The 16617-nt window shown below is 42.5% G+C and overlaps 1 protein-coding gene across 2 annotated transcripts in view; it reads right to left on the reverse strand.

The window, feature by feature from the left end:
- Positions 1-16617, reverse strand: part of Il16 (interleukin 16) — a 96690-nt gene that overhangs the window by 36893 nt on the left and 43180 nt on the right. For both annotated transcript variants that reach the window (XM_010621188.3, XM_033761121.1), the window contains exons 3-4: positions 3920-4028; positions 150-292 (exon numbers count right to left, since the gene is read on the reverse strand). In XM_010621188.3, the coding sequence (XP_010619490.1) occupies positions 150-292; positions 3920-4028 (252 nt within the window). The remainder of the gene's footprint in view (positions 1-149; positions 293-3919; positions 4029-16617) is intronic.

Raw genomic sequence — 16617 nt, forward strand, 5'->3', positions numbered from 1 at the left:
TGGCACAAGGGGGCGCTCCGTCGATGAACACCAGGGTGTGGTTCTCGCCTAAGGTGATTCTTTGCCCCTCGGCGCGCCCTCTCCTCTGTGGGGCAAATCTAGAGCTGCACGGGTAGCTCCTGGCTTTCTGCTCCCCACTCCGCACTTACCGCAGCCTTTCCCGCAGGCCAGTCCAGCTGCTGGGAGAGGGACTTCCTGTCGCTGCAGAGGGAGCTCGGCTGCCTGTCTGTAGAAGCTGCTGATTTCCTGCTCATGGGAAAGTCACTCTCTCCTGTGCAATAGGGGTTAACGCCTAAACCAGGAGAAAAGGTAGGGCAACTCATTTGTGCTCTCGAAATACAAAGCTCAAGGAGGAACAAAACCACTGCCCCTCTTTCAGCGTGCGGCTGTGTGGCATGCACCCTGGCACTGTGCTGACTGCCTGGAGTCACTGCAGATGTGGGCATCATTTACCCCCTCGTGCATGCATTCTGTCCTGCTGGTACGGACAGCTCTCCCTTCACCTCAACCCAACCAGGGCTGGCGGACACCTCCCATGAAGCAGTATGTCAGGCTCAGGAAACCACCACCCAGGTAAGGATGCTAACCTCGAGAGGCAGGCACAGAGGGCAGAAGGCACCCAGGACACAGGACACACATCCCTGAGCCAGTGGCCACTCAGACGGACTGGGCACAGGCTCCTCCAACCTCCATGACAGACACACTCATATTCAGTTGGGTCCACACTCCCCCCTCACAGGCATCACTTCATTCCTTGGAGAGCTAAGAAATTGCAAAGCTCCAGCTTTCTCTCTGTGGGGTCCCTGACTTCCTTTCATTCAACAGAAACTCTTTTCTGCCACCACAAGCTGCTAGAAAAAAGCTGTTTGATTTAGCCTACAGCCTAAACCAGTGCTTCCTGGCTGAAAAGCATTGTAAGCCATACAGGTAACTATTTTCCAGTAGCTTCCAGGCACAGAGGTGCATGCCTGTAATCTCAGCTACTTGAGAGCCTGAGGCAGGAGGATCTCAAGTTTGAGGCCAGCCTGGGCAACTCAACTTAACAAGACCCTGTCTCAAAATTTAAAAAAGAAAAAAAAAACATTTAAAAGAGCTAAGGATATAGCTCAGTGATACAGTGCCTCTGGTTTGATTCCCCAGTACTGAAAAAAAAAGAAAGATGGAAGGAAGGAAGGGAGGGAAGGAGGGAAGAATATTTCAAGTAACACATTAAAAAAGTAAAAATACACATGTGAGAAAAATTTTAATGCTATGTTTTATTCATCGATATATCTAAACTTCTTTTCAACATATAAATAATACCTAAGCATATGAATGAGATTTTCACCTCATTTCCCCCATACTTAGTCCTCAGATTTCTGTTACCCTCACTTCCTGTGCTCCCCAAGGCCAAGGGCAGAGTGTGCCCCAGAAAGGGGCAGGGTTTTCCCTGTACCCCTAGCTCCAGTGGACAGGCTTTGGTGGGCAATTCTCACAGAGGGAAAAGTAAGATCAGTGTGGTTCCAAGGACATGCAGGGTGGACTGAGGTTTGGAATCTGCTGTGGTCCTTAGGACAGGAAAGACCACTGTTTACAGGCCGAAGAGAGGAAGCTCCTGGCCAGAGAGGATGAGAAGAAAGAGGACACCGTAGGTCCTTGGGACACTTCCCAGGGATGCTGTGCAAGGCACAGATAGGCAATACCTGCAACTGGTAAGGGTCAGCCACTCTGCTCCCAGTGGATCAGGGAGGCAGAGGGTTTGGAATCACCACAGGTCAGGACACAGGATCACAGGCCAGGACTGAGAGCAGAGGCCAGAGGTCGCCATGCCCTACACCTGGCTGCACGCACCATTTACGTGGTGTTTAACAGAAGGCAAACAGACCTCAGTGCCCCGCGCTGACTGTGGAGCTCTGGTGGGTCACTGACCTGTGGCACCGTCCTGCTCTCCAGGCCACACAGCGGCCTCTCCTTGGCCCTTCAGGAACCTACAGGAGGACACTCTTTCCTCACTCCTTGCTGGCTCCAGAGCCCTAAACAGAGCCCCAGCAGAGCCCAGGCCTCTGGCACTGGTCTCCCTGTTTCAGCCCCCTGCAGTGCAAGGTGACCTAGGTCAAAGGCTATCTCACTCCAGAGAGGTCATGCAGCAGACAGGCTGAGCACAGCAGGGCCAGTACAACTTGCTCAGGCTTCACCCAGCTCTGCCTGCCCCTTCCCAGCAAACCTTGCACTCTGGGGACCCTATTCTCACCATGGTTTGGATCTGTACAGCAGTAAGTTAGTACAGAGCAGGTTCCCCAAAGCTCTACCCTCCTGATGATACCCTCTGTGTGCAGTGCAGCGATTGAGAAATATCCCAACAACACCCTGCAGAGGGTCAGCAAAGGACACCAGCCAAGCCTTCCTCACTGAGTGAGTCTATTGCAAAGTGGTTATAAATCCAGTGCAGAAGCCAGAGTAAATTTTCAAAGGGAAGCTATGTATTCAGATGATTTGTGGTAATAAGTATGAAATTTAAGATCAAACTGAATTTTCAAATGGAAAAAGGAGCTATATTTGCCTAATAATGTGTTGTTGTTCTCATCTCTCCTTAGAGGAACAATTTAGAAAATTTATTCTCAAATATTAATTACATTTAAACTTAAGGAATATCAGAAGTGGAAATAAAAACTGAATAAATCTTACAAATCACTGCAAAACTTAAACACATGCAACAAGAAGCAGAAAATAAATGAATGGCAAGTTATCACAGGAAATATAGCTGCATATCATTTGTGAGAGATAAGCAAAGTAAACAAAATAGATAAAAGATTGGGTAAGCACTGATGATCTCAAATAATATTAGTCATCACCTAGTATTAGAAAAGAACTAGATCTCACATCACATCAAACACTGAATATAAATTACAGATAGGGCTGGGGATTGAGTTCAGTGGTTCTGCTGCTTGCCTCACAAGCACAGGGACTGGAGTTCAATCCCCAATACCAAAAAAAAAAAAAAAAAAAAAAAAAAAAAAAAAAAAAACCATGAAGAAAATACATTATAGATATATCAAGTTTAAAATAAAAAGTCTTTCAAAAGTCAGAAGAAAATATAGCCACATATCTAATATCTCATTTTGGAAGAAACTTTCCCATTACAAAAGAAAAATCAGTAAATTTGATTTAATAAAGTTTAAAACATCTTCGTGTAAACAAAAATAACATTGTCAGATATCAGTTTAATCAAATTAATGATAAGATAATAATCACCCATAGGAAAATAGGCAAACTCACCCGAATCAAAATGAACAAACGAAGGAGCTTTGACCTCCACCTGCATCTGAAAGCCCACCGTGTCTGTGCCTCTCCCCTGTTTCAAGAGCCCCATGTCGGTCATGCTGAGAACCAGGCAGGAAGGGTGCCAGGCTGGGCTGGGCTGATGGACACCGAATACCAGATCTGAATACAGGGCTGGGTGCCCAGATGGGCAGAGGCAGGAAGAGAGGCAGCCATGGGATGCTGGGAGCTGTTACCCACCCAAGGCCTGAGGGGCAAGTGGAGGAAATGTGTTAGCAGAGCCCAGTGAGGCAGGCCTTCAGGAGTCAGCCCATCTGGGTATGATTTATGTCACTGGTGAGGCTACAGCCACTGTCCACACCAATGCAGAGCAAGGAGGAGGGAGCAGTCCCCAGCTGCCCCCCACTGCCAGCCTCCTGTGGGTGCCTCCTGTGGGTGTGTGGGGGGGTGCCTCCATGACCACATGCACCAGAAATCAGGAAACCCATGGCCCAAGTGACACATCTGGATGGCCAGTTCCTGCGTAGGAGCAGGGCTGGCTGCATGGTCAGGCAACCTGTGTATCACCTCCTTGGTTTGTCCCACTGGACTGGAGAGGTTGGCTTCCCCATGTCATTCTCACTGCTACTGCTCAGAGAAGCGGCCATTCCCACACACTTACTGGTGGAGTTGCTGCGGGCCCTCTGGTGGCAGCCTTTAGGAAAAAGGAAGTTACTACTCAGTGCTTCTGGTTTTCCAGGCTTTTCTCTAGAGGACGTTGTGGATGATTCCTGAAAAACAATTTCCATCTTTTATTCAGCAGATCAACTAGAATAGAAAAGTGCACTTCAAAAGAGTTCCATTACGGACCCCAGAAGCTCTCGTTGGACTGTCTGGCTCCCCACAAAATGATAGCCACTGTGAAGCCATTGTCATCTCACTCATAAACGTGTATCCATTCATTTAATAACCATATCAAACAAATAGAGGTTACATAAGTATTCAACTAATGCTAAAGCAGGACTCAGAGAAAAACAAGCTCTGCCCCAGCCTTGGGCAGCCCTCCATCCCCACCCCACATCATCTGCCTCTCCCCTGTAGTGGTAACTCCTTGTTCTCATACACATAAAATTAGCAACTATGTCCTGCAAACAAAGTTTATGAAACTCTGTTCTCATATGATTTATAAGAAACTGTCTTCTTTCAAGGCAAAGTTACAAGTCTGTCTACCCTTGTCCTGTTCTGGTAAACTCACTTGCTATATCACTAGAAAAACCAGCCCCTTCAACAATATGTATAAAAGCTGGAACTTCTCTTTGTTCATTGCTTGGCCATTTTGGACACAGAGTCTGTTGAACCATTGTATACGCCTTTAAATCCTCCTGATTCCCATTTGGGTTCTTCTGTCCCTTGGAGTTCTGCAACATTTCAATCAATACTGATGAATATGTCAGATATTAGGTTCAGATTCATCATTAGACAGGGGGTACAGCTGTGAGCAGGTGGACCAATACACTGGCCTTGAACAACTGGCATTTATCATTACACAGAATGATATTTGCAGTGAAGAAAAGAACTAGAGGGACATGAACAGGAGGCTGGAAGTTCTGAGTTACAGATTATGATGAGTGCATCACATTGTCCTAAAGCCTGTCCAAAACATTTGTTGAATGAGTACCATGTAGATTTTTAAATATGAACCATGTACTTCCATATTCTTGTAAGTATTATGATTTTATTGTATTGCTGATTTCTATCTATGAAGTCTTAGTTTAGGACACAGAAAGCACATGACTCTTCCTTGTGCAAGATGAAAATCTGAGATAATCTTTACTCCCTCTCCTCACCCTGGGTTTTTAGGAATAGAGGATCCTAGGCATGGAGGTTAATAATGAGGATGAAGATACTACTTTTCTTCTCTTCCTGGGACTGTTGTTCTATTTTATAACTTTGTTAGCTACAAAGATCTTGATTTAATTTTTGTTATATTGGTTTCATTACTTACTGCCATAATCCTCAGGGGCGTGTGTGTGTGTGTGTGTGTGTGTGTGTCTTTTAGGAAAGCTACAAACTGAATTTTTAAAAATATTTCTTAAAAATGTATTCCTATGAAAGATACATTGTCACTAGTTCTCTTTAAAAATGCTCCCCCTCACTTTGAACACACTTATCTCATTGTTCTCGCCACTTTCTGAAGAAGCTCTGGAGGTCCCCTCTTGTGAGTGTCTTTAGATGTTCTGTCTTGGCTGCCTTACTGTCCTGAATTGATTCAAAACATTTACCTTTCATGGTTATTTTGACTTTGGGGAAGAGCCAGAATTCACACAGTGCCAGATCCAGTAAATAAGGTGGATGAGGATGCACCATAATGCATTTGTGAGTCTACCTTTCTGTTGAATGGCCCTGAGCAGCAGGATTAGCCTTATCTTTTATCACATTTTGTAAAGACATGAAAAAGGACTTCCAGAACTGCTTCCAAAAAGTGACAATAGCGTAATGATGGGTTAAGTGTGTTCAAAGCCTGGAAGAGTCATGGCAGTGTGTATTTTACAGGCATAAATATTTTGATGGAAACGTTCACTGAGTATTTTGATCACACTTCAAATCAGATAGAAAGCCTCTTTATCCATTGAATGCCTTTCTGTGGCTGTCATGTTTGAATGATCAGCTAAGTTTAGAATATTTAGATGTTAACTCTTGGACCTCAACCAGTAGATGGCTCAAAGGTCTTGTGGGACTTAGTGGTCCAAAGTGGAGTGTGCTGGGACACCCAACATCCTCCTCTAACTGAACTGAGCACCCTTCATGGGGTAGGCAGGCAGGGCTGGACTCCTACGTGATGGGAGCAGGATCCTCCCAGGTGGGTACAGGATCTAACAGTCTGTTGTAGTTCCCAGAGGGGAGGGCAGATCTACTTTCCTCCCACTATGCTGCATAACCCACTGATACCTCCTGCCCTGCCATTGTGAGCAGGTTGGCATTGGGGGCAATGCCAATTCTGACCCACTCATTTCCTAGGCTTTCCCCTCACTGTGGTCAAAGGCAAGTGATTAATCCACTCTCACCTACACTGTGTCACGCAGAGGTTCTCTGGGGTCCAGAATGTGGCCAGCACCTTTGTAGGGCTTCTTGTTCTACAAGCATTTCTGCCTATTTGCATTTTCCTTTTTAATTTTGGCAGAAATTCCTAACAGGTAGAGGAGTTAACCACATGTACTCACTCAGTAGCAGTCTGGAGCAGGAAGTCCATTTATACTCTTTCAAATAAGAAAATATGTCCAGTTCTGAAACAGGGGATTCCACAGTGAGCCACACACCAATCCTCCTTGATTTCTCATGAATTCAATGTTCAAAATCAGAGAATCCATCCTGGCTGGCTCCTAGATGCTCATCTTTTGTTTTAGCACCAGATGGTGCTATATTAACTTGAACTGAACTGTATACCTTCCACCCGACTAGCCCAAGAAATCCTTTAAAAGGAGAGAGTTGGGCTTATACAGAAAGTGGTTTAGTTTAGTTGAGTTCTTAAGGTTCTGTATTTCCAGTATTTGATATAATGATATCTCTGTTTGTTTCTACAATGCAATATTCAAATGCTATTTCTTAATTACAGTAGTCTGGTGAGGTCATGTCCTGACTCTAATTTGAAAACTTCCCTCTGGTGTTATCTCCTCTTCCTTGTGTGCCCCGTGAGACTATGGAAGCAAGTGACAGTGTGACTTCAGGAACTGCCTAGGTGCCTCTGGACACAGCAGGACCCAGCAGTGTACTCGACTGATCTGCTTGTCTGAGTGGAAATCTGACAAAGCACCCTTGAAATGGATATTTTCCCAAAGTATTTAGCAACATGAAAATAAGTAATTCAAGCATATACAAGTCTGCTAAGCATCTTTAAAAATGATATTTATAAAGAGTTTTTGCATCATAACCATACCTGTTATCATGGTAGGTTAAAAACATGTTATGTTATGAACACAGTCTGACTGCAAGTATGTAAAATACACATTAAAAATGGCTGGAGGTAAATGCACCCAAACAGTAACACCATTCATTCAACAAATGTTTATTAAGCAGACTCTATGTGCCAGCACTGAGGAGATGGCAGTAAGGAAACTCAAGATCCTGCCCTCATGAATCAGCAGAAGTGTGTTAGGATGATGTGGTTACAGCTACATTTTTTTATATCTTTCTGTATTTCCCATGTTTTTTTACAATGAGCATATATAGCTTTTACACTTAGACCAAACACAAATTATTAATTTCACATTCATTCTTGTTGTCACATTAGTAGACTTAGTTTGTGTTCATTGTTAAATTTCTTTCTTTTTTTCTCCCTCTTTATGGAGCCCCTCATCCAAAATGTAACTTAGAGATTGTTTGGCCCCCGTGGTGGAGAATAATAGGAGGGGAGGCTCCCCCAGACTTGCTGGGAAAATGTTTTGCCACATCCAGTGGAGGAGGGAACCTTCCTTTAATGGAGTTCCCAGTTGTCCCCACTTCAATGATGTCCTGCGTTAGGAGCAGATACAGTCATGTGAAGGTGACTATAGCACATGGACAAGCTGTGGTGTGAGCTGGCTCATGAGACGGGAAGAATGCAAGCAACCAAAGGGGAGATGTAAGCGGCGATTTTCTATCAAACAGATGAAAAAACATCGGCTTCCAGCAGTTCTGAAGCAGAGGCATGGCACGTGTGCTTGGACATTCTATATCTAGGTGTCAACAAGGGGTCAGGACACATCAGCCCTCAGGGACCACTGCTGGGTGGTTCATTCTTATCCTCAGAATGTCGAGCGGAATGGTTTTTTTTGAGCAGTGGGCTGGAAGAGGGGGTCACAAGACCTGTGACAGTAAATCCCTGAGGATTCTGAACCAGTGGCTCCATTGCTTACCCTCAGTTTCCTCTTTTGCAAGTAGAGGGAGCGTGCTAACTGATCTTTATTGTCACTTCCAGCTCTATGCTTCTGAATGAACTGATGATGCTGTGTAAAGGGCTACAGGGCTGCTGCCTTCTCTGAAATGGTATAGCCTCAGAAGAATACAGATCGTCCTTCTTCAGCTCCCAGGGGAGCCCGACCAGTCTCAGGCAACTGCATCCTGGGTGCGGTGGTTTTGCATCAAAGGAGTCTCTGTTGCAGCCCCACAAACATTCACTCGGTGTGGCTCCACTCAGCACACATAACAACGCTTCTGTTTCTGCTCCCAAGGCGGGGCTGCTCCCCAGGCACAGGGTTTGTCCCTGAGCTCACAGAGCTGGAAAAGTCGCATTCTGGATACATTTCTCCTTGTTCTCTTCAGAGACTGCAGCCCTGGGCAGCCATTCTGTGGGTACCGTGCCCCATCACTGCCTGGGTGGCTGCTGGTCCATTTACCAGGCCCAGTGGCAACTGAGTGGGGATGGCGTCGGCTGTCCAGATGGCTCTTTAGAGTGTTTTTCTCAAAGTTAGGGTCGGTCATGCAGCTGCTGAGGCTACATTGCGAACCCTAGGGAATAGAAAACATTGTAGTCCCCATGTGACCGGGGAATGAAAATGCAGCATCCTGGCTTCCTATGAGCAAGAGGATGCTGCAGTCTCCATGTCTCCTTGAGGTGTAGGAGGTCTCCCGCTCCATTACGAGTGTTGATTTTATGTGTGGACCCCTCACCTGCATCACTTGCATCACTGACAGAAGCTTGATGCTTCTGGCATTTACTGGCTGTGCTCCTCTAACACAAACCTTCCCATTTTCTCTTTGATCTGAGATGCTGTAACGGTTCCAGTCTAAGGAACCACAAAATATAATTCAGCTGTCTTGACTGAGGCTGTTTCCTGTGGTTGAGCTGATCATGCAGCTACAGGCTTTGATCTTTAGGTCATGAGAATGAACAAGCAGGCCCCACCAGATTGGTTCCAGGAGGGCCACATGGTCATGTAGGGTGATGAGGCCACCCTAGCTTATGGCATGGAGGGGAAGGATGGGAACCAGAGCCTTGGATGCCCTCTCCTTACATCCTCCTACTCCTCGTCCATCACATGACCATGGTCATCAAGTCCACCTCTCAAACATCCCCTCCCCAATCTCTTCTCACCTGCCTTACCAGAGTTCAACCTGATCTTTCTGGACTGGGCTACTGAATGTCCTAGGGTTTGAAGGAAAACTGTTCTTAAGAATATTTTTAAGAAATGGTGCTTGGATAACCAGATATCCACATGCAATAGGATGAAGTTAGATTTCTCTCTCACACTGTCCATAAATAGTAACTCTTGTAAGAGGTGAACCTACAAAGCTCTTGGAAGGAAATATAGGAATAAATCATCATAACCTTGGGGAGTTTGGGAAAGCCATCTTAAATGTGGAACTAACAGGACAGGTGATAAAAGCAGAGGATAGATGATGAGCTTTATCAAAATTTAAAACTTTTGCCGGGCATGGTGGTACATGCCTGTAATCCAGCACTCGGGAGGCTGAGGCAGGAGGATCGCTGTGAGTTCAAGACTGGCCTGGGCTACATAGTGAGTTCCAGGACACTCTCAACTACATAGTGAGACTTTGTCTCAAAAAAGAAAAAAAAAACAAACATTCAAACAAAATTTAAAACTTTTGCACCTCAAAGGATGTCATAAAGAAAGTAAAAATAAGTAACCTGCAAAATTGGGGAAAATATTGGCAAAACAATAAATCTGATAAGGAAATTGTATATCTAGACCATGTGAAGAACTCTTACAATTCAACAATAAAAGGACAAATAATAGTTTTTTTTTTAAACAGGTAAAGGGTCTGAAAAGAGGTTTTGCCAAACCAGACATAAAAGAAGCCTGGAAGTACATGGAAAAAAGCCAACATCATGAGCTGTCAAAGAAATACAAGTCCAAGTCACAATGAGATTCTGCATCCCAACCTCAGGAGCGCTATGGTCACTCCTACTCCAATCTACCAGAATAGGGAGAATATAAAAAATTGACACACTCACACGTTTATCGTGGAGATGTAAAATGCTGCCGCTGCTTTGCGAAAACAGTCTGACAGTTTTCAAACATGTGAATGTCGACTTAGTACCATCTGGCTATTCTACTACCAGGTACATAGCCAAGAGAGAGTAAAACAGAAATCCTTATGAAAACACACAAAATTGTCCAAAGCTTCCTTATTCATCTCCAAAATACAGAAACAACACAGGTGTCCAAACTGGTACATTCTGGATAAAGTGTGGCAGGTTTGCATAATGGAACTGCTATGTGCTGCAACACCAACTACTGGAAAACAGGACAGGAGGTATAAGAAGCCAAGTACAAGGACCTCATATTGTATGGCACCCTGGAATAGAGAAATCTGTAGAAACAGAAAATGGATTGGTAGCTGTTAGGATGGGGCAGAAGTGTGCGGCTTGCAGAGTGATTGCTAAAGGATAGCAGTTTTTTTTTTCCCTAGAGGTGATGAAAACATTATAAAATTAGAGCATGGTGATGGTGTTGCAACTTTGTAACTATATCAAGGGCATTTAATACTATACCTTAAATGAATGAATTGTATGATATGTGAGCTTTTCCTTAATAAAACTATTAAAATGGAATTTTCAATCACCTATCCCTAATTTCCCTGCCTCCCATCTTTTCTCCCTAAAATCCCTCTGTATTATGCTGCCAGCATGATTTTACAAAAATGGAAAGGCTGCACTAAACCCAAACTTCCTGGATGTCACTCGAGGTCCTTCCCCCTCTGACACTGCTCAGGTATACCCAGCCTCCTGAGCTCCTAGCCATCACATTTTTCTATCAGGGGACCCTGGTGTCCCCTGCCCTGCCTGTGTAGTAACCTATACTTTCTCCCCCTCATTCTTCTGGAATTGGTGTTGGTGTCACTACCCTTCCCGTGATGATCCCAAACAGCTGTGAAGACTGTGGATCTCTCTGCCAATTAGGCCCAGGAAATCTTAAAATCTCAATGGATCACTATTCCTGTTTTGCTATCTGCTACAGTACTCTTTTTCCACCTATTTCTATAGACTACTGATTCAAACACATTATAGGATGTATTGTCTAGCTAAAAAAAAAAAAAAATCACTCTATAATTCTAGAGGAGCAGCTTCCCCAAATTTAAAGGCAATTCTGGAGACTGTTACTTAAAAATACGTTGGTCCTCATTCTGAAAAACAGCATCTGTATTTTTATTTATTGAATAGACATGCCCCTCAGTGGAGGTTTTTTTCCTAGTTTTTATTTTGTATTAGTACATGGAGTTTTTAATCATATTCTGTCCAGTGTAACTCTGGGAGAAAGCAAATGAAATAATCCACACAATTAACATCAAGAATCCTAATAACTCCATCTGTCAACAAGTAGCGCCAAGCTACTGCCCAAGTATTTCTCAACTTTGTCTCTTTTCATGTTCTATAAATTCGTTATGATAAATAACTGGACAAAATACATAAATATGACTTGCAAAGATGTCCATCATCACACTGTAAAAGAAGGCTCTGGTGGGGGACATTCAGTGGCAGGATGTGGTCACAGGGTGATTAAGGTCACTTCATTTTCTGGAGGATGGTGAATGAGGTACCTTCATCCTTCTGCTAAATGCAAGGAAATGTGTCAGAAGAAATGGAAATGTATCACTGAAACATCAAAAAAGCAAGGACTCCTTCGAGGTCAAAAAGTAAATAAAGGCTTCCCTAAGACATAAGCAAGGCCTGAAGCTGAAATTGCTCCACTATGAACTGGCTGAACTTGGACTTTTTATTTCCTAGTCTTACAGGATTCAGAAGCAGAGGAACTTCAGTTCCTAAGAGGATATAAACAGGAAGCCCCAAAGGATTATATCCTCATTTTAAGCATGAAATGGAAATAAACATATGCCACCCTTAGGAAATGAATGAGAATTATCAGTCTGGAAATGGCCCTGAATGCAAAGGGAAATCCCCCTGAGAATTCACAATTACCAGCCTGCACTATCGAGAGTGACAACTATGACTCAGGCCATAGGGACATCTTAGGAGACTCTAGACAGGCATTTGGTTGAAGTGGCTCCAAGCTGCTGGGGCCCAGGTACCCAGCAGGTTCAAATTGAATCTTCTCTAGAATAAGCGGCATTGACTTAAGTCACAAAGGGCTCTACGGACAAAGTGACAGGCCCTGAAAGCTCCAAGGGGAAAAGTAAAGCAAAACATCCTGAAACAAGTGTTTCACAGGAAAGAATTATGATGAAACAAACACACGATGAAATCAGACCTGCCAGGACCACATATGCAATGAGAAGACACAGAATACAAAATGAATATCTTTGACATTGAAAAGAAACAGATGAGATGATTGAAAGGCTTAAGGAGGAACTGTAAAGGTTTCCTAGAAGACTTGAAAAAGAATCAAGAGATTTAATAATAAAATTGCTAATATCCAGAAGTAAGCAGAACAAAAAAAATATTAGATGGCACTGAAGAAAAGGCAAGAGAATTACAGTAAAGATTGGAAAAAATATCCAGATGGGAACACAGAGACAGAGACATATCGGACTTAGTGACGAAGCCTAACATCTGTCTCACTGGAGTTCCTGAAAGAGGGAGCAGGGATAACGAGGAAGAGACACACTCCATGGATGGTGATGGAAGACTTTCCAGTCCTCGTGGATCACATGAACCCATAACTTCACACACCAAACACATCTCAAGTATGATAAATGAAATGCAAAGCAGACCCAGAAAGTTCCTGGAAAAACTGAGAAACGGCTCAACATATACAGGATCTTAAAAGCAGCAGCCAAGGAGAAATAACAGTCTGCCTTCAAGTGAGAAATAACAATTACAAATTCACTTCCCATAAGCAGGATCTAAGTCAAAGCAGAGTGAAGCAATTAATTAAAAATCACATACAACAAAAATCACATACATAGACATATACATATGGTTAAAACAAAAGAATAAAAATTAAAATATATAGATAGGTCAGACAAAACAAAACTTGCTACTTTATCAACAAGGTGGATTTAAACAAAAAGAATTAAGAAATCAAACTGCTATATAATAACTACTTTAAATCATGCAGGAGATAGAGCAATTCTAAACTTGTTTGCACCTCAAAAGAGCATCAAACAGTGCTGTAAAACTAAAAAGAAAGTGTAGCCTGAGATTATTAATGGTTCCCCTTAAGAAAGTGATAAAGCAAGCAGACAAAAATCAGTAAGGGTACTAGAAGAATACCTGTCTCTTCAAATATAAAAATACTTTTGAAAATAATCATGTTCAAAGTCATCAAAAGATTTCCAACAATGCCAAAGAACTGGAATGAAACATGCAACATTTTCTGACCCAACATAATCAGCCACAGGACATTAAAGAAGCTGCCTGCAGGCAGAAAACAGATGAGCTGCTGCCAGGGGCTGGGGTGCTGGGCTGAGGCCAGATATGGGGAACGGGGTCACACTTGGGACACCTCGTGGTGATGGAGCCCTGGATCAAGGTCAAGGTGGTGGATACGCCTGTCACAAAACAGCACAATACTGTACATGTATTGCAGAGAGTGGAGTTTGCGGTTTCGATGTTGTAAATAGTTATTCATGATATAGCCACAGGGGAAATGGTGAAGGTACAGGAGCCCTCTCTGTATACCTTCCCACCTCCCCATGAATTAATGATTAACTGTGAAAGGAAAAGGTTGTTTAGCCAGGCATGACGGCACACAGTTATAACACCAGAGCTCTGGGAGACTGAGTCAGGAGGGTCTGAAATTCAAGCCCAGCCTGTGTAACTGAGCAACTTCATGTGACCCCTGTCGCAATATAAAAAAAATTTTTAAAGGAGTGGCGAAGGTGTGAAGGTCCTGCGTTCACTCTGCAGTCAAGACACTCCTCATCTCATGACCAAGTTCCATTCCTGCGACCAGGTCAGTAAATGAGGGCTTGTACACTGTACAGTATGGGTATTACAATACTCAGAACAAAGAAATGGAGAAAAGAAAACTCCAACTAGATGACTTTGCTTATGTGCAGTACTGTGATGGATAACAGAATGTAAAACTATAGTACTGTACTACTGTACAGCACAATCAGTAAAAATTACAGTACTATACACTGTAGTATAGAAGAGGCCATCATAAGGCTGCGCTGCTGCTCATATCCCTGCACCATAAGTCCAGAGGGTCACAAGTCTGAGCAGTGGGTTGTAAGTCCAAACAGTCTTTGATGAGGTAGGTCATGAAATGGGAAGTATCTGTACAGCAAAAACATGCTTCCAAAGGTAGCTGGAAAGTATTTATACATTTGAAAATTTAAAAACATATATCTAAATAACTCATGGTCAAAGAAGAAAATCATAGTGGAGATTTAAAAGCATTTTACCACAGAATTATAATGAAAATCTACTTATCAAAGCTTATGGAATGCCACTAAAGATATAGCAGCACCTAGAAAAAAGTTATCATCTTAAATGTTTGTATTAAACAGAAGGAAGGCTAAAAATAACTACTGAGATAATCTTTAAAGAAAATAGAGAAATTTTTTTTAAAAACTTTTTTTTTGAGACAGGGTCTCACTATGTAGCTCAGGCTGGCCTTAAACTCACTAGTATAGCCCAGGCTTCAAACTTCCAGTGATCCTCCTTCCTCAGCCTCCTGAGTGCTAGGATTACAGGAACACGCCACCACACTCGTCAAGAACAAACTTTATGAAATAAAAATGAACATAAAATAGGGATAATTGTCAAAATTAAAACTTGGAGGGCTGGGGATTTAACTCAGTGGCACCACACCTGCTTGGCAAGCAGAAGGTCCTGAATTTGATTCCCAGTACAAAAAACAAAAAACAAACAAAAAAATTAGTTCTATGGAAAACTTTAAATGTTGATAGTATTCTAGTAAGATTACTTAAGGAAAAAAATAGGAAAACAAAAATAACTGTAGAAATGGAAAGAGGACATAATTACAGATGTAGTAGAGAATAAAAAGATGATATACAGATATTATAAACAACTTTAAAGAAGGGTACATTGAGCAATGAGATGAAATGAGAAAATTCTGCAAAAAAAAAAGTACACCTTATCAAAAATAACTCAAGAAAATCTAGGAAACCTCTTGGGCCTGAGAAATTTAAAGACTGGGTCATTTTAAATCTTCTCACAAGGAAAACATTCATGCCAGGTGGCTTCAAACAATAAATTCTATGAATCACTCAAGAAATAAATGATTCCCAATGCAGACAAAGTATTCTAGATATGATGCAAGATCATAGTACACTCTGTGTGAGGCTGGAAAAGTTAGATATCTGGAAAGGAAGGAGACTTTGGTGCTAATAAAAGCAATGAACAAAGAAATCATGATACTGGCAAAAAGTTACATAACCTTGGAGCCAGTGTAAGAAAGAAAATGCCAGCACAGTCACATATGTGAACATAAAATCATAAATAAAATAGCGGTCAACTGCATCCCAGGATCCAAAGAATCATTTAGTAGTGGGAAATAAATGAAATAATCTACCACTTGTATAGCCTAAACAAGAAAAATTATCTCAGGAGTTTCCATAGAGTGTATGAGTTCATTTTATATGCCATGCTGGAGAAAGCCAGAACTATAAAGACAAAGAGATCAGTGGTTTCAGGGTTTGTGACAAAAGCTCTAATCAAAATGGACTGTATTAGTCAAGTTTTCTCATTCCAGGAGAAAATATCTGACACCCAAAATTTAGAGGAGAAGTTTCATTTGGCTCACGGCTTCAGAGGATTCAGTTCATGGCCAGCTGACTCTTGGGCAGAAATGTCATAGCAAAAGGGTGTAGTGGAGAAAAGCCGCTCAACCCATTGTGTCCAGGAAGCAGAGAAAGAGAGGAGCCAAGGACACGGGTCATACTTCCAGTGACCTGACTCTTCCAACCAGACCCACTTCCTAACCACACCTTCAGCTATGAACTCATCAGTGGGTCCATCCACTGATGAATGCAGTGCCTCCCTGAGTGACTCCCCTTTCCAACGCCCTACCTGTGAACACATAAGACTTTTAGAAGACATCTTAGACCTAAGCCATAGCAGGGTCAAATGAAAGAACTCCAGGAGGTGACAGGACTCTTCTGTATCCTGGATGTACCAGGATCTCATGAACCTACGTAAGTTAAAACTCATACAGCACTACACCAAAGATCAAAGAAATTAATTTTTACAGTATGTTAACTTAAAATTTTTAAAAAAACTAATAGCAAGGAAGATGAAGAAACAAAGCTATTATTATTCATAGATTAGATGATTATGTGGAAAAGAAAACTAATCTATAGATAAAATGTTAGACTTTAATTATAAGAGTTTATAAGATGCCAAGTTCATTGCCAATATGCAAAAATAAATTGCAGATCTGCTCTGAGAAGATGAAGTACAAGTTCTTTTCCCTACTCCTCCCACTATGTACAACTAAAACTCCTGGATATATA

Source organism: Fukomys damarensis, unplaced genomic scaffold (assembly GCF_012274545.1).
Source record: "Fukomys damarensis isolate Sample0158 unplaced genomic scaffold, DMR_v1.0_HiC HiC_scaffold_7, whole genome shotgun sequence".
Taxonomy (NCBI): domain Eukaryota; kingdom Metazoa; phylum Chordata; class Mammalia; order Rodentia; family Bathyergidae; genus Fukomys; species Fukomys damarensis.